General features: G+C 40.7%; 1 protein-coding gene across 1 annotated transcript in view; it reads left to right on the plus strand.

The window, feature by feature from the left end:
* Positions 1-18,279, plus strand: part of zmp:0000000625 (cadherin-2) — a 70,793-nt gene that overhangs the window by 23,781 nt on the left and 28,733 nt on the right. The window contains exons 3-9 of the mRNA XM_042754669.1: positions 3,184-3,404; positions 6,183-6,335; positions 7,087-7,242; positions 9,140-9,284; positions 9,368-9,540; positions 11,643-11,780; positions 12,909-13,094. Coding sequence (XP_042610603.1) covers positions 3,184-3,404; positions 6,183-6,335; positions 7,087-7,242; positions 9,140-9,284; positions 9,368-9,540; positions 11,643-11,780; positions 12,909-13,094 — 1,172 coding nt within the window. The remainder of the gene's footprint in view (positions 1-3,183; positions 3,405-6,182; positions 6,336-7,086; positions 7,243-9,139; positions 9,285-9,367; positions 9,541-11,642; positions 11,781-12,908; positions 13,095-18,279) is intronic.

An 18,279-nucleotide genomic window follows, 5' to 3' on the forward strand; every position in this document is an offset into this window, starting at 1 on the left:
TGTCAAGTGCATTTCTATCTGACAAAAATGCATTTGCTTTGAATTCAGTAATTTCTATCATTATTTGTTTCTGTCCTGTTTTATTTATTCGTTTATTTACTCCAATTGAAGCCTCTATAACCCAGCAAAACATTCATGGTGGAACTCGTGGGCTGGATATGTCCAGGGCAGAATTTTAACCCCAGTCCAGCCTTGCCTACATGCTGCAAAATACAACTGCAGGAAGTATAATTCCCTTCTTAAATAATACAATCAGTGTATAAAAGCATAAAATAAAACATTAATTTCAGATGTATCTGTGAAGAACTTTTCACAATGAATATAATTCCAAAGAAACATATTGAAATCATATAGAACTGTAATAATGCGTCGACAGATGGGCTGGAACAACCTGGAAGTCAGGCTGTAAACTACTTGAAAAATAATATGTTGACCAATTAGAGTGCACTGTATTGATATTTCTAAATTACAATATGAATTACTAATAAACCAACAACAAACCTCAGTATTCTTCAGAACAAAACCACTTAATACATTTCACGACTGGGTAATAGTAAACCACTGTTTTCTTTAGGACTACACCACTGAGGACAGTTCAGATGAAACTGCCTTTATATATTTTAATATATAAAATCTGGGTATTTTTAATATTTAGTATTTTTTCCATTCTGTAGAAGTCAATGAAGACCAGCACTTGTTTGGTTAGCCGCGTTCTTTAAAATATCTTCTTTTATGTTCAACAGAAGATGCTCCGGTATCCATTGAAACCTGAGGCTTGCGCTGAGTTCAAGTGTACGTAGTAAAAATATTATATTACAAAAAACAACAATAAAATTCATTTCCATCTCGTAGGCCAGGGAACAGTCAGGGAAACACTGGATGGATTGATGACCAGTCCATCACAGGAGTAATATTTTATTACAAAATATAACAAGATATTTCTTTTTCTCAATTATCACTACTACAATTCATGGGAAGATGACAAATTTGAAATCTATTAAAAGTACAAATTGTTTTAATCTATAAGATCTTTTTAAAAAGTCATTAGTGTCTTTTTTTGCCTGACATTCAGAGACTAGTATGATTATTGGTGGCAGGGTTAGGGTTAACCTGTGACCTGCTCTGTATCTTCACCTGCTGTTGACTGATGATTACAGAGCATCATCTCTAGAGTCACACACAGGAGAGATTACTTAAAGGCATTTATGTGACGGTTATCTGTGCAATGGCTAATTGGTCATCAGCTGGTACTTTCCTCAGGTTTTAGCAAATCATTGTGTCTGGGTGCAGTGTTCATTCTCAGCTGCAGGCAGTGACACAGTCCACTTACTCATCACTTACTCATCACTTACTCATCACACTCTGTGAGGAGAGACTCTTCTAGTCCAGTGGTGGATTCACTCGCCACAGAGGAAGTGGTTTGAGGCAAGAAGCTTTTTGTTATTATTATTTTATTTTATACCAAGCATGCTTCATTTCAGTATTACAAAACCGTTTCAGCCCTTGAATTCTGATTGGTGAAATGGTGTTTCAAGAGCACTGATATCAAAAGCACTGGGACTTTTCACTGAATAAATCCAGAGCCACTACTCACCGGTGCAAGGGGTGTTTACATGCTGAGACCAGCATGAGATGCTGGTGTGTCGGTGGACAATTACAGTTATAGGTACATATAAAATTTTTGCTAAATATATTGTCCCTTGAGTTCACAGCTTGAATTGAGTTATCTATATCGGTGTTCTTACTTATGCTGAAGACAGACACCTTAATTTCCTCTGTCCAGAGACATTTAGATACATGTCTGTCTCTGGGGTTGCTGTGGTAATGGGGCAGTCTGTGTGTGTGTGTGTGTCTGTCTGTGTTTGTGTGTGTGTGTGTGTGTGAGTGTGTTGAATGGGTGTATTGAGCTGGATGTAATGTGTTGTGTGGTTCAGGCATTAGTGTGCCGTCTCTCTGCTGACTGCATCCTCTCTGCTGCTGTATCAGCTCTTCTGTAAGCATTCCACTCACATTATCCACCATTCCTGTCATTCATCGCTCACTGTGTTTGTGATGACACATGCTAGCTAAAGTCTGACACCATCAACTATTAAAGGGTTAGTTCACCCAATGAAAATTCTGTCATTAATAACTCACCCTCATGCCGTTCCAAACCCGTACAACCATCGTTCATCTTCAGAACACAAATTAAGATATTTTTGATGAAATCCGTGAGCTTACTGACCCTCCATAGACAGAACTACCATGTTCAAGGCACAGAAACATAGTAAGGACATCACTAAAATGGCCCATGTGACAGCAGTAGTTCAACTGTAATTTATAAAGCTACGAGAATACTTCTTGTGCGCAAAGAAAACAAAAATAATGACTTTATTCAACTTTAAATGTATTGATCGTTATAGTGAGAATATCACAACATTTTCATTTTAATAGTTTTTGTTTTCCATCAGGTTGCAGAAATCTTCCACATAAGCATGGCAAATTTGCCATGAATAATCTCCATAAGTAAAAATGTAAAAATGCAGATGTTCTTTACAGTGAAATGTACACAAAATGGTTCTCATTTTATATAAAAATATGAATAACTTTGAGGCAAATACGTAAATACTAAAAATGTAACGTGAATACCTATTAAAACTAAAAAGTGAGCAATACATGTGTTTGAAAAAATTGTTCTACTGTCTGTGTTTTTGTTTTGGTTTTTGCTGTGGTATTGAAAATGGAGGAAGGGTTCGCACTTTTTCCACTCCACATGAGTTTGTGTCCTTCCATGCACAAGTGTCATGATGTCCAGCTGGAGTTCCCATGAGCTCCTCTAGAGGTCACTCCATCCCAGACCTTTGCACTGTCTCTTTGACGTCATTTCCCATAACACCTCATGTCGAGAAACTGCAATAATCATTTTCTATTTTTAACAGTTGTAAATTCATTTTAAACCTTTTAAATCAATTTAAAAATCATTTTCAAAGTTTTTAAATTCTTTGTTTTATTGTTGTGATTATTTTTTATTTTTATTATTTTCTTTTCTTTTGTGTAAAGCACCATTGTGTATGAAATGTGCTATATAAATAAACATGCCTTGCCCTTGATATGTCAAAGAGATCTCATTTTTAATGTTTCCTTTCCTCTGGGCTGCATCTTGGATAGATGATATGTATGATGTGGTTTTTATTTGTCTTGCAGTGAAGTATGTGGACTGTGGCAGAGAAGCTCATGTGAGGTTTGAATGCAGTCAGCCTGGAGACTTTGGGATATCAGTGGATGGGGTTGTGTTCGCCCTGCGGCCGCTGCATGAGTCCCACTCCTGGACATCACCTCTGCTCATCAGAGCCCAGGATGAAGACACCCAGCAGCAGTGGCAGACTCGGGTCAGACTGCTTCCCACCAGAGACCATCCAACAATGGTACGACATGTGCATCATACCGCAAAGCTGCAACAGTGATCATGTGTGATGGGGAGTTCTCTTCTGGACTGTATTTTAGTAGCCGTTAAGTGAGTGTCTGTAGTGCACTTAGACAGATATTTGTCTGTTCTGGCTGACACTCAATTTGGCTCAATAGTGTCATGGATGCAGCAAGGTTTCAGCTAGAAATGCACTGTTTGCAGCAGCAATGGTTAATTAATTAGCAGGGTTGCTCAGCTGGTCATTTGATCTCAACATGTCTCCTCTCATGTGCTGACCCAGTCTATATAAAATAAAGTTGCATCTTGCATTGACTGGGATTTATGAAGGGAATTTTGTACAGATTTTGGTGTATTGTTTAATAAATCTGTTAAATTTATGAGCATACACTGCTCTGTTATGCCTTCTGTGCATATACATGATTCTACAGAAAGATTTATACATTGGGCATGAGACCTTTTTTGTATCTTACGTATGGATATAGGCACCATTTTGTTGCTTCTGCTGTTGCCTCAGCTGATCTTCATTTAAAGCTATCTGAACTGGACGGGTCAGTTTATAATTAGGGCTGATCATTGGCTGATGAGGCTATGTAATCAGTGGCCCACAGTGGCTCTCACTCAGACACGTTTGGTGCCAAAAAAAAATGGATGCAGTGTTTGCTTTTGTTGGAGATTTGTAGAGTTGTGCATTTCGGGTTTAGGGTTTCAGGACAATGGGCCAAAGATTCAGCAAACGTGTAAAAAAAAAAGGGAAAAACTGTAAACAAAAGCTATAACACATCACACAAAGCATTGTCAAGTATTTCTAATTCACATTCATTGTAATTCACGTAACATTTTTTACATTCCTGACTCATTATAGGATCATGTGAAGGAACAAGAAAGCGTTGAGATTTTCTCATTGAGTCTGTTGCTTCTTTGACTGATCAACTCTCCTGCTTTTGAAAAAAATCTCACAGAAGGTTGTTCATGATTTCTCCACCAAATTAATGGGTCTTGGATGCATGGAATGACCTTTCCCTCAGCATAGTGGTCCATTTCAGTTATAGAAGCAGTGCTTGCTGATTGATGCTGTTGTGCTGACAGAACCTGAAAGTCAAAGTCCTCCCATGTGCCTCTTTTAGCCCTAGCTGAGTCACTGATGAGCTCAGCGTGCTGGAAGTATTGAGACAAACCCTGAGCACAGCAGCTAACTCTGATGTGGCCAAGTGGACATCATGTATTTGATGGTGTTTTATGTCAAGGAAGGTGCTGGCAGTGAGAGTGTTTGGTTTCAGTCCCACAGTATCTGGGCTGATATTGCTGTGCCAGTTCTGTGATAAAAGCGCTGCCTTCATCCTCACTGACAGCAGTAACTCTAGGGGAATGGCGTTTGAGACAGAAACGTGTTTTTCTGCTGATACGTCACATGCTGCGGGTGGATATCAGAGAGCTCTTCATTCGTGAAGCACAGGTCACTCTTCCCAGGCAGACTGTGCTAACTGGATTTGTTCATATAGAAAGCAATTCCACCTGGTTTCAACTGAAAAAAATCAGTTAATGTATCTGTTTAAGCTTCTCTGTGGCCTGTGTGCTGTGGAGGAAAAAGGTCAGTCTTGTGCATTTTTCCAGTAGGTGAAAGATCTCAGGAGGCTTTTATCACATCGTTGTTCACCAAGTGTGCAAACACAGGTAGTGCTTCCATCCAGCCTTACACACTGCAGAAACCATATTAGCATCACTTACTGCAAGCACATTTTGAGTTATGCCCCATTCTTCAGGTATTTTTTCAGCTACAAACTAGTATTGTCAGCTGTGACAATAAAATGACGGGACAGTTCGATATTCCTCTGTGGAGCTTGAGGTCCACATGTCTGATGTAAGAATCCCAAGGTTTGCTTGTTGTAATGTTGCCATTACTTTGGCTTTACAGGCTACAAAGTTTTCATGAATTGTACCCTCCACCAGCTTCTTCTGACTAGGGATTTGATAACATTGATCAAGAGTCTTGATGACTGCAATAAAACGTCTGCCTTCTACAACAAGATTTGGCTGGAGGTTCCTCACAATCATTTCTCCTTTGATTCTTGTAATTTCTGATGCTCTCAGTCATATATACTGTATATATGCTTTGATGTCAGGTGTAAATGTGGTAGGTGTTTCTATTTTCAGTAAATCTCCAATAACCAGGGCACTTTTAACAGGCTTCTCAGTGGGTCACTGAGCTGCAAGGTTCTGTTTGAGGTCTGAGTTGGAACAGGAGAACTGTGTTTTGTCCCGTGACTAACCCACCTTACAGTCAGACCAAGTTTTTGAAATTTATTTTCTGTACGGTTCATAAAACAACTGAAAAACAGCAGAAGAAGTGTTTCTCCAGAGATTTCGTACACATTGGTCAAGGCTCTGTTAAGAAGAGATATGTGCCACAAAGATCGAATTTGTTATGTCTTAGAAACTGTTCATGCTGTTAAATGAAAACAATGCAGGTGTGTTTTCAGTAATCGCTCCCTGTTCGTTTAATTTATTTTTTTGTCAGAATGTGATGTAAAGCAGATGAATTTCTAAAGGCTGTAAGAGATTGAGATTTACAGGGGAGAGAGACTGTGGTGTATTACACAAAGATAATTTTTTTATGAAAAATTGTCTTAGGTGTTTTTTAAGTTGAACAGGTGCTTCATTGTCATGGGTCCTTCCTGTTATTATAACCGATCGATGCCTGTGATTGGCTGTGAAATGCAGGAGTCCATTGTTACACAGATTTAACCCATTTCTTCACCTGTGACCTGTGTATCTGCAGGATCGAGATGTGCTGAGGGGAGATATACCAGAGATAGTGTTTCCGTCCCATCAGATAGACATGTCTCTCAAACGCACAAAGAGAGATTGGGTTATTCCTCCTATTAATGTGGCAGAAAACTCAAGAGGGCCTTTCCCAATGGAGCTGGTCAGGGTAAGATCAACACTTTCACACAATTTTAGAAATATCATATGACCTCACAAATTACATATGTATGCACAGGCACACATTATAAATATATTTTTTAAATAAATATTTATATGTTTATGCATATAGGGTAAAGCAGGTGTTAACATGGAATCAGAATGGACTCTTTTCTCTGGTTCTTTTTTTTTTCGTTCTGCCTCTGAACAGACTTTCCTTCATGACTGATCTCACATCAACCACTGGTTAATGTTGGTTAATATCAACTTATGTCCAAAAAAGAGTATGTCTGTGTGTGTGTGTGTGTGTGTGTGTGTGTGTGTGTGTGTGTGTGTGTGTGTGTGTGTGTGTGTGTGTGTGTGTTGTTTGTGTGTGTTGTGTGTGTGTGTGTGTGTGTGTGTGTGCGTGTGTGTTGTCTGTGTGTACGCGCATGTGTGTGTGTGTGTGTGTGTGTGTGTGTGTGTGTGTGTGTGTGTGTGTGTGTGTGTGTGTGTGTGTGTGTGTGTGTGTGTGTGTGTGTGTGTGTGTTTGCTGTTGGTTTTTCAGGAGAGAAACATTTTTGTCACGATCCACTGAAAACTCTCATTCGGATCTGACCACATTCTGATATCTGACCATCCAATAAATTAATTTGAGTAAATCATGCCCTTCTCAGCTTTATATTAAATGTTCTGTGTCAGGAAAGATGTTTACCGCACAAGTACAGTGCTCGATGTTCAGGCATTGTCATGTTTGGTTTGTGCTCTCTGCTGTGGTGTAGATTCGCTCAGATAACGATGAGAAGGTGAGTTTGCGTTACAGCGTGACGGGTCCCGGCGCTGACCAGCCGCCCACCGGAGTCTTCTCTATTGACCCCATCTCAGGCCTCCTGACGGTCCTTAAGCCCCTGGACCGCGAACACCTGCCCAGCTTCAACGTGAGTTCTTCACAGCCCACTCTAGCTCTTCTTTTGTTTTTAAGAATGCACTGTGAAACTGAAATAACTGTCTATGATTGACTGTATTCAGCAGTGGTTCAGCTGATGCATTTCACAGAGTTACCGTGCCTTCACACCGCCACCGTCGAGAGCGTCAAAATGGCCGGAAGTCATTCGTTTTCAATGTGAGCCGGTGTCGAAAAGCGGCGAACAGTGGCGCGGTGCGACTTGGACGTTGAGAGCGTTGAGGAGAGTTGAAATCAGGTTAACTTTATGGTAATGAGCTATGATGCGGTTCGGCGGCAACGAATCAGAACTTAGAAGTCCACCGCTTGAGAGGATTCCAGAGAACGCACCCCTGTAAACTTTGGTTCCGACCACATTAGTTCCCAAGCAAAATGGAGAAGAGGTTGATTATTGCTGTGGCGGGTTTCCCATTCATGTCCCTGTTTGCATACAGAGACATGAATAAATAAAAATTATGCATGGACCAAGGTGTCTGAGATTGTTGGTGTTCCTGGTGAGCTGCTGATGTGCATTGACATTATAGGAATAATAATCTAATGATATCATAAATAATAGTATTATAGTCCCAGTTCACTTTTAAACCTTTAAATTAATTTTCCTGATTATACTTACATTAAGTAATGTTTATACTGGATTATACTTAAATAACATTTTCAATGCAGGACTTTTACTTGTATCGGAGTAATTTTTACAGTGGTATTGGTATTAGTACTTTATACATTAATAGGTAAATGATCTTAATACTTCGTCCACAACAATATTTAATGAGGTTAACTTATAACGTTACCCTCCTTGTTGTCAGTCTGCACAAGATCAACAAGCTTGTTTGCTTTGCGGCCACTTTAAATACAAGAGAAGCATTTGATCTATGTCAGAGCATCCACAAATCTTTCTACAGCGCGGCCAGAGTGATTTTTGACACTCTCGACGGTGGCGGTGTGAACGCACAGTTAGAGTATTGATCTCTCTCTACACGCTGAGTAATAAGTCAGACTCCTGGGCTGAGGGGAAACAGTGATTGAATGGAGCATTTGTTTTATTAGAACTGTAAAAATGGTGGGTTATTTATACCCTGCAAAACTACATATTTTCAAAATCAGGGGCTTAAGCCCTATATTATTTAGCTGAAATAAGTTCATGTCATGCAGACACTGATCAGAAGTGTTTTTAACTCATCTGAAATGCAGTCATCAACAAATCCTGAGACAAATGTCACTTTAAAAAAGCAAATCAGAAAAGAATAATCAGAAATGTATCTTGAGCAGCAAATCATCATATTAGAATGATTTCTGAAGAATCATGTGACACTGAAGACTGGAGTAATGATGCTGAAAATTCAGAAATAAATTACAGTTTAACAGATATTCACACAGAAAACAGCTGCTTTATTATGTAATAAGATTTCACAATTTCATTGTTTTTGCTGCATTTTTATTTAAATAAATGCAGCCTTGTGTGCAGAAGAGAATTCTTTCAAAAACATTTAAAATATTACCTTTGAAAATCATTTGAATGGTGATGTACATTTAAAAAAAAAAAATTTCAAAACCAGTTGAATTGAACACAGCTGACTGGAATAGTTTGGAACAGATAACAGATAAAACTCTCAGAGAAGTTGTGTCTCCTAATTAATCTTGAGCGACGTGACCTGATGAAAGGAATGAGCCTCTGAACAGTATCAACCTTCTCTAGACATTTTCACATTTTAATGTACAGTATCTTGATATTATGTATTTAAATAAGTGTGTTGTCCTAAAGTCAGTGAGCAAAGTAAAAGTAATCCTCTCTTCTTGCTACACTGAAGTATGTGTTTTGCATGCCCTGTATTTATTGATTTATTTACCCAGTATTCTGTGTGTTATGGCATCAGCTGAGGGCACACGCTGTGGATCTGAACGGTAATCAGGTGGAAAACCCCATTGACGTCATAATCAACGTTATTGATATGAATGACAACCGACCAGAGTTCATCCAGCAGATCTGGAATGGAAGTGTTCCTGAAGGCTCTAAACCAGGTTAAACCATTCCAAATCAATAAAACTGGTTTTGCTGAGTGTATATGTTTTGTCTTATTATATTTTGTCTTTGATTTATATAGGCACGTCAGTAATGACAGTGACGGCGGTGGACAAGGATGATCCCGGAACTCTAAACGGCCAGCTGCGTTATAAGATTGTGTCTCAGAATCCCAGCATCCCCAGTCCAAACATGTTCACCATTAACAACAGGACGGGAAGCATCATCACTGTTGCTGCTGGGCTGGACCGAGAGGTCAGCAATCCATCTGTCACACTATTTGACCTCTACAAACAAATCTTGATTAGTTCAACTGGTCCCAGCATTTTTTTAGATGTGGGGCCAAATCTATAGAAGATTTAAACCAAAAAATTAGAAAAAAAAAAATATATATATATATATATATCACAACTTTAACAGAAAGGAACAAGGCCCCGGCTGCAGGATAGTCAGACACTTCTTCAGAAGCACATTTTGTAGAAAGACTTAACACACAGAAATTCACAGTTTCTCTGCAGTTTAAATAGATGATATATTTCACATAGTACAACAGAACATTTTGCTTGAGGAAAGTTTTTTTTGTTGTTGTTGTTTTTCATGTCACTCAGTGCCACCTGCTGGTGTTATGCTGTAACTGCAGAAAGAGTCCCTGTAAAATACCCAGCACTAACGCACAGAATAACACAAACACTCAAACATCTGCATCTGCACTCTTGAACCTCACTTGACCAGATTCCAGGACCAGAACTAATGTGTTAATGAAAGAAATGTAGGTAAATATGAGAAGCTACTAGGATTCCAAACTGACATGACTTTACTTGACTTTGAGAAATGATCATTTGTAATCAAGGGTGAGCTCAGAGAGTCATGGACTTTAGAAAACATCTCTGAACATCACAGACTTTAATAATCTAATAACAAAAGTAAAAAATGAAACAGACAGTCATGGCTTGTCTGTAATATTCACCCAAAACATAGACCCTCTATATAAACTGAATAAATAAAAAGATGTGAATGTGTTCAGCATTCTGAATCAAATATTTTTTGGATTTTCTTGACAATTTTAAGTCATAAAATGTGCAGGATATATTCAAATTCATCTCAAGTTTCGGCAGGCATGTAAAAAGATGTGAGAAAGAAAAAAATGGGAACGTGGCACCGGTGCCCTCCTGAACTCAACAGCGCCCCACATATTTTACAATGTGAATCTGTGGTGAAAAGTGGAACTGTAGTAGGCTCTCATTTACAGCCATTTGGGCAGTTTTGAGACTGCACCGCTTATTTTCACCTTTCCTCATCTCGCTCTGGACCAAGACGATATCAGTCAGCTTCATCAGGTCTGAAAGTAGCTGGCATGTCTGTTTTTCCTGTGTGGAGCAGTGTTTTAAATGAATGAAAGTGTAAATCCTTTAGTTTAAAGGGTTACTCCACCCCAAAATGAAAATTTTGTCATTAATCACTTATCCCCATGTCGTTCCAAACCCGTAAAAGCTTCGTTCGTCTTCGGAACACAATTTAAGATATTTTGGTTGAAAACCGGGAGGCTTGAGACTGTCCCATAGACTGCCAAGTAAGTAACACTCAAGGTAAGGATACGTTTTTTAAGTGTATTTATGCTTTGGTTTGAAAGCAAACAGCGCATCGTCAAAGCGGCTGACACAGAAGAGCGTGTGCCGCCTGCGTGCTGCTCAGAATTGCCAAAATGGCACTACACTGATTTGGAGAGACACAGAGGAGAGCAATTGTTGAATAAAGTCGTTATATTTGTTTTCTTTGTGTACAAAAAGTATTCTCGTCGCTTCATAACGTTACGGTTGAATCACTGATGGCAGATGGAGTATTCTGACGATGCTTTTCATACTTTCCTGGAGCTTGACACTGTTATTTATCTGGCAGTCTGTGAGACAATCTCAAGCCTCCTGGTTTTCATCCAAAATATCTTAAATTGTGTTCCGAAGACAAACGAAGCTTTTACGTGTTTGGAACAACATGGGGGTAAGTGAATAATGACAAAATTTTCATTTTGGTGTGGAGTATCCCTTTAAATGTGCTCACCTGAAAAGCCTTTATATAGGTTAGTTGTGCTCATTTATTTTGAGATAAGACATAATTTTCGTTTCCTCACTTAAATTCCTCTACATTCAGAGACAACATTAAGGTTTCTAATTAGTAAATTAGACACAGGTGGAAATAAATGTGGCCCTGAAAGCAAAACTCTTTATTCTCTGCTTCAATTTTCTGAAATGTATACGTTTTCATAATATTAACCTTTGCAAGAAAGAATGTACTTTCTCAACCATTTTCAGTTGGATTATTGAGTTAAATGTGAACATTGACTCTGTGGTCTCTCTCTGCAGAAAGTGCCTCAGTACACACTGATTATTCAAGCCACTGACATGGAAGGAAACCCTATGTATGGTCTTTCTAACACAGGAACTGCTGTTATCACCATCACAGATGTCAACGACAACCCTCCGGAGTTTACCTCTGAGACCGTAAGAACACACACACACACACACACACACACACACACACACACACACACACACACACACACACACACACACACACACACACACACACACACACACACACACACACACACACACACACACACACAGTCGTCCTTCACCAACCCAAGTCATTTTGCAAGATGACAGGTATACATGGCTAACATACATTAACACATCCTTATATTTATGACATTTAAAACTCTAAACTCTGTAAATTTGTGCTTTGATGTGGTGACTGTACTGATACCAGGTTCTCACACTTACATGTTCACGGATTGGAGCGTTCACACCGCGCACGGATGCGGTCTGACAGTGACTTATAGGAACGCTATGGGTTACTTTTGTTGTGCTGTAACAAGCTGGATTAAAACAACAGCGCATTGTTTGCATTGAAATATAAATGTTTTGACATGAAAATTTAGTAATTTCACCATAGGTTAATATATTTTAAATCTACTGTGATTCATGGTCAACACATGGCTTTTTATCCAGAAGCAAGGAAAACTACCCCGTACCTTACATTTAGATAAACAAGAAGACAATAGATTGCACTCATCTCTTTGTGGAGGTGGAATGACTCACAGGATTTCTTGTATTAAGATTTAAAAACAAAGTAAAAGACGAGTCAGCTGTTTTAACCTGTTTAAATGTTGTACCAATTGTAGACTGTAGAATTGTTACTGTTCTGTGTACAAAGAGAATCAAAATGCTGGCAAACCATTTTCAGCAAATAAAAATAATGAAGCGATTTGCACGTTCGCTGAGAGTAATGAGGCTAATGGTTGAGAGGCAGAAATTTGGGCCTTAGTTGATGCAAGCTATTCGATAATCAGACTTTTTTTTTGTTTGTTTGGGTTTTTTTGTTTGTTTGTTTGATAAGCTGGGAATTATGGAGAGGGTCAAAGCAAAGCAAATATTTAGTACTGGACTATAGGCACCTTATAATGAAGCAAAAGCTGAATTAGGGACATTTTTGCAAATGTAGAAATCCTGGCCAGATTAAGAAAAGGTCCATTGACTAATAATGCAGTATCAGCATGTGACATATAAATAATGACATAACATGTTCTCTGTTTTGTGTCTGTCACATACATTTGTTATGTTATGCAGTTCTTTGGCACGGTACCAGAGAACCAGGTCAATGTAATTGTGGCCAACCTGACAGTAACAGACAAAGACCAGCCCAACACAGGAGCGTGGAAGACCATCTACAAGATAACAGCTGGTGACCCCATGGGCCATTTCTCTGTGCCCACTGATCCCATTTCTAATGAAGGCCTGGTTACTGTCGTCAAGGTAGGAAAATACTGAGCACTGTCACATTTGAAAGAACACAGTTGTGAAACACATACAGTTCACAAGAAGATGATGTAATTTTAAGCATGCAATACAAAAAACTGAGAAAGGTTTTCTGAATGGACAATTCCATTATATATCTTTGCTAGAGCGCTCCATCAAAAAAAAAAGTCTTCTGTGGTTTTTACTTACCACTGTTGTACATTCAGTCTGAAATAGCATTTCCAATCAAAGCATACAGCTGACACAAACAGTGCTTCATCTGTCACAGACCACAGTTGACAATGTGGCTGAAAGACCAGTAGACAAATCACCAGTCCAGCTGTGGCAAAATGGATTGCCTAGTTCATATTGTGGAGGACGAAAGGTTGCGAGACATTATAACTATCACATCTGTCTATTCAACGAGTTGCTCTCGGTCATAACAAGAATAGATGAGCGGCTTTTCTCATCTTTAGTATTCTCTGCAGAACTGCATGTTTGACAGTCCACTACAGTATAGAACAGCAGCTGGATATTTTACACAGTCCACTAAAACACTTCACACAACATCAAGCTGCAAATGGACACAAGAAGGAGTCACTCATAAAAGATGTGTGGACTAGGTGAAATTATGCTCTGCAGAGAAATCAACACCTGAGAAAGGCACTGACTACAGACAGCAGATATGACCGCGCAAACACCGTGCGATGCTGGAGCCTGTGGCTGTTGTGTGTTAATGATTACAACAGGTTCCTCACAGCAGAACATGGCTGATTGTACAGCTCGACCAATAGTGGACTTTACTGAGACCAATAGCTAGGTTGGACCACACTGGCCGATACCAATTAATCAACCAATAGTTTTTATAATGGATACTGAACAAAAACTAAAATAGTGCTTTTCTATAAAAAATAAATAAATAAAAAAACAGTACTGACCCATAATTTGTAAGTGAATAAAAACATTAATATTAATTATTATATTAACCATTGACGTTAGCAAATGTAACAAGGAACAATAGTTATACAGCTTTCATTAATCTTAACGTTACAAATGGACCCTAATTGTAAAGTGTTAACATTTAATTTCAACAGTCAAGGGCCATAACATTGAAATTACATACATATGAATTATGTATGTATTCTCTCACACATTATTTGCTTCTATTTAGAACACTTGATGATTATCTAATCAAAATAAAAATGTCACACCAGGCAAAAGTCCAGCGCTGGGCAGACAACGTGATATAGATGAGTTTGAAATTTGACGTCAAAAAAAAAAAAAAAATTGAAGTTTGAAAAAAAAAAAAAAAAAAAAAGGGAAAGAGAAAGAGAAAGCACAACCTATATAATAGCTTTCTAAATGAACCATACTGCCACAGTAATGCACAATACACAATCTTCCAGCCAGCACAGGGTGAAGTCATTATGTACAGTGCATTAAAGGCACAAAAACCAATAGAATAGGATTATTTATGATTTTTTGTATATTTTAACAAAATATATTTTGCTGACTTATGTACTTACATTATCCCAAATGTTTTGAAGAATGTTTAAATACGGGTAAATAAGCAATTTTAACTAATGATACAGACGGTGTCCATAGTGTCATTGTGTCGCCTGCCAATGTCGTCATAACACCTTGATTTCTGGTTTTAAAATACATTGTCAGAGTTTCTTGACATTCCAGCCATATACAGTTGAACAAATGGTCATTTTAGCTAGGTGTGCAGAGCATTTCATAAAAATAGTAGAGCTGCCCCCAACTAAAGATTTTTCTGGTCGACTTGTAGTCGTTCACACACTGGTTATTCAAAGTGCTTTACATAAAAAAGTTAAATAATCATAAAAAATAATCACAACAATAAAACAAGGAATTAAATTTTTTTTTAAATGATTTAAAATTGATTTAAAATGAATTTAAAACAGGTAAAAATAGAAAATGATTTTACATAAAATACAGTGCAATCAGTTCGGACATCGCACAGCACTCCTTCAATAAATGCACAGTTAAACATATTAATTCTAAATCTAAATTTAAATAATCCTAAAGCACAACTCACATCTTATCTCTAATCTAATCCCGAACCAAATGCGCAATAAAACCCAAAACCAAACAAAACTTTTATTTATAAACATAAACCATTTAAATCATTATAATGCGCCTTTAATTGCTTACATAGCCTAATAAGCACTCAAGTGCACACATAAAGCTTGCCACAGCACACTGGCAGAAGTAATGATTATGAATGTGTGGAAAAACAGTAGCATTGCATTAACATTTTGAAATTTATTGATAAACTAGTGCTTTCTGTGTTTTCGGGTTTAAGAGATGAAGTCGAGACACTGACTCGTCATCTCCGTTGAATTGGTGCACCTTGTTTCATACAGAATACATAATCTGAGAATATTTGTTTTCCATTTGAATTGGTTTATTTGAAAGTAGAAATTTTGCTCTCTATAAATATTTTTCATGTCTGTAAGGTAAGTTTATGCAGAGTTTCTGAGTTTCGCTTGGGTTCACAGAAACCGAGACAACAGAAAGCACATCCTGTTCCCTATCTGTCGGTCACTACGAGTTATGTCGAACGACATATGGGGTCTCACTTGGGAGGCCAATTATCTCTGAGTTTAAATTTTAAAAATTGGCTAGTGGATTTAACATACCTGAAAAACTACGGTATAAATAGGTGGCAGTGCAACTCACTAGATTTTTCGCTTCAGAGCTGAGTGGTTGTATGAAAGCTGTTATACTCCACAAAGAAATCTGCTGTGTGTCGGGAAGCCTGTTCTGGTGTCGCTACACCGCGAAAACATCTGTCCACATCACAGATACCCCCCGGGGCCTTCAACAACTAAAAGAGCAGATTTCCTAAAAGAGCAAATCATGGACGATTCGCGTCTTTTTAAAGATGCCGTTTCGTCCATGTCCTTCTGGATGCGGTCGTTTCCGTTTTCTGACAATGGCCACGAGAGTTGTCTTCCGTGACTGGGCATTCAGCACATGGAAGACGCGTTCGTGGATGGTTCAAGCCTGCACTGTGAGTGCGTGACCATGGCAACGCTGTGATTGCGTCTCTTCATTCTTAAAAGGAAAGGAGCAGACCCCTCTGCCACTACTCCGTTCCGGTTTCTCTGCCCTTCCGCCGGCTAGTGCTCTGGGAGATTTGAAGGTGACAGTGTGAGCTTCTCCTGCCACGCCCCACGGACCTCTTACCCCTTCCGCAGTGTTTGTCCTGTGGGCTGTGGGTGATTCTGCTGGGCTGTCTTACGGCAGTCCCAACGTGTCATTCAGTTTGCCGCCGGGGATCAGATGTCGATTGCAGCATCGGGGATGGGCTATTGACCTCTGTGGATGAAGATTCGGTGGGCTGCCCCCCTCGGGTGTTGTCACCACTGCCGAATTGGACCCAGAGTTGATAGCCATGCTTGCCCGGGCAGCTGTGAGCATCAGGATGGAGGTGAATACACCGCCCAGCCCTGAGTGCTCATGGCTGTTCGATTGGTTCTTGGTGTAGAGCGCAGCTCACAACCGCGTTTTGCTCTGGTTCCTTTCTTCCCGGATGCGCATGGGGAAGTGATGTAGTTGTGGATGGCCCCTTTTTATGCCCAGAAGCCGCTCGTTTCCTTCCTCTGTCCTCACTACCCTCGATGGCGGGGCAGCTAGGGGGTGCATCGACATTCCCCAGCAGGAGAGTGCGATTGCGGTGCACTTGTGACCGCAAAACGCCGCCACTGGGAGGAATAGTCTGCTGTCAGCCGTAAGGCCTGTAAGCTGTCAGCCGCTCTTGCTGCCAAGGCTTACGGTGCTGCGGGCCAAGCTGCCTCTGCCCTGCATGCCATGGCTATCCTGCTAATTCACCAAGCCAAGGCTTTAACAAATGCACGAGGGTAGAACCAACCCAAGGTTGATGCAGGAGCTGCGCACAGTGACTGACCTCACCCTTCCGGGCGACGGAAGTCACAACGCAGTCCCTCGGGAAGGCGATGTCCACTCTGGTGGTCCAGTAGTGCCGTCTCTGGTTCAGCCTGGTCTGTATGAGAGACGTTGACAAAGTGCACTTTCTCGACGCTCCCATCTCCCAGGCTGTCCTGTGCAGCAACGCTGTCGAGGGCTGTACCCAGCAATTCCTGACAGAACAACAGCAGACTGAGGCCATATAGCACATCTTGCCCCGACGTGATCCTCCGGTTGCCACCATTCCAACGCGAGCAGCGCCTCAGCCTGCTCGTCGCCTTGGGTGCTCCCCTACATCCTCCACACCAGCTCAGCCCCGTGCTGAGAGTTCCTTGAGGCCGACGCGTCGAGCCCCGCGCAGGAGGGTCAGGCATGGCAGTACAAGGTCCTCCCCTTCGGGCTCTCCCTGTCCCCCTGTGTCCTCACGAAGGTCGAGGAGGGCGCCCTTGCCCCACTCTGGGAAGTGGGCATCAGGATCCTCAACTTTCTCGACGACTGGCTCATTATGACCCGGTCCTGAGAGGAGTTGTGCGATCACAGGGACTTTGTTCTCCGGCACCTCAGTCAGTTGGGGCTTCAGGTCAACCGAGAGAAGAGCAAGCTCTCCCCTGTGCAGAGAATCTCTTATCTTGGTATGGAGTTAGACTCTGTGAGTATGACGGCATGTCTCAAACACGAACAAGTGTCCCGGCATGTTGTCACAACAGATGCCTACAACATGGGCTGGGGCGCGACATGCAACAGGCAGGCAGCTTCAGGGTCCTGGACAGGACCTCGACTGCTTTGGCACATCAGCTGTCTGGAGTTGCTGGCAGTGCATCTAGCTTATGGCGGTTTCGACCGCTGTTGCTAGACAAGCACGTGTTGGTCTGCACAGACAACACTGCAGCTGTTTCGTACATCAACCGACAGGGCGGTCTACGATCACGTCGCATGTCTCAACCTCTGGAGTCAGACGCGGCTCAAGTCGCTGCACGCTATCCACATCCCGGGGGAGCTCAATCATGCAGCCGATTCACTCTCACGACAGCTCACTTTCCCCGGGGAAGGGCTACTCCATCCCCAGACGGTCCAGCTGATCTGGAGTCGATTCAGGGAAGCCCAGGTAGACCTGTTTGCTTCCCACGAGTCCTCCCACTGCGCAAGTATGCATTTCCCCCAGCGAGCCTGCTCGCACAGACACTGTGCAAGGTCAGGGAGGACGAGGAACAGGTCCTGTTGGTTGCGCCTTACTGGCCCACCCAGA

This window comes from Cyprinus carpio, unplaced genomic scaffold (assembly GCF_018340385.1).
Source record: "Cyprinus carpio isolate SPL01 unplaced genomic scaffold, ASM1834038v1 S000006580, whole genome shotgun sequence".
NCBI lineage: Eukaryota > Metazoa > Chordata > Actinopteri > Cypriniformes > Cyprinidae > Cyprinus > Cyprinus carpio.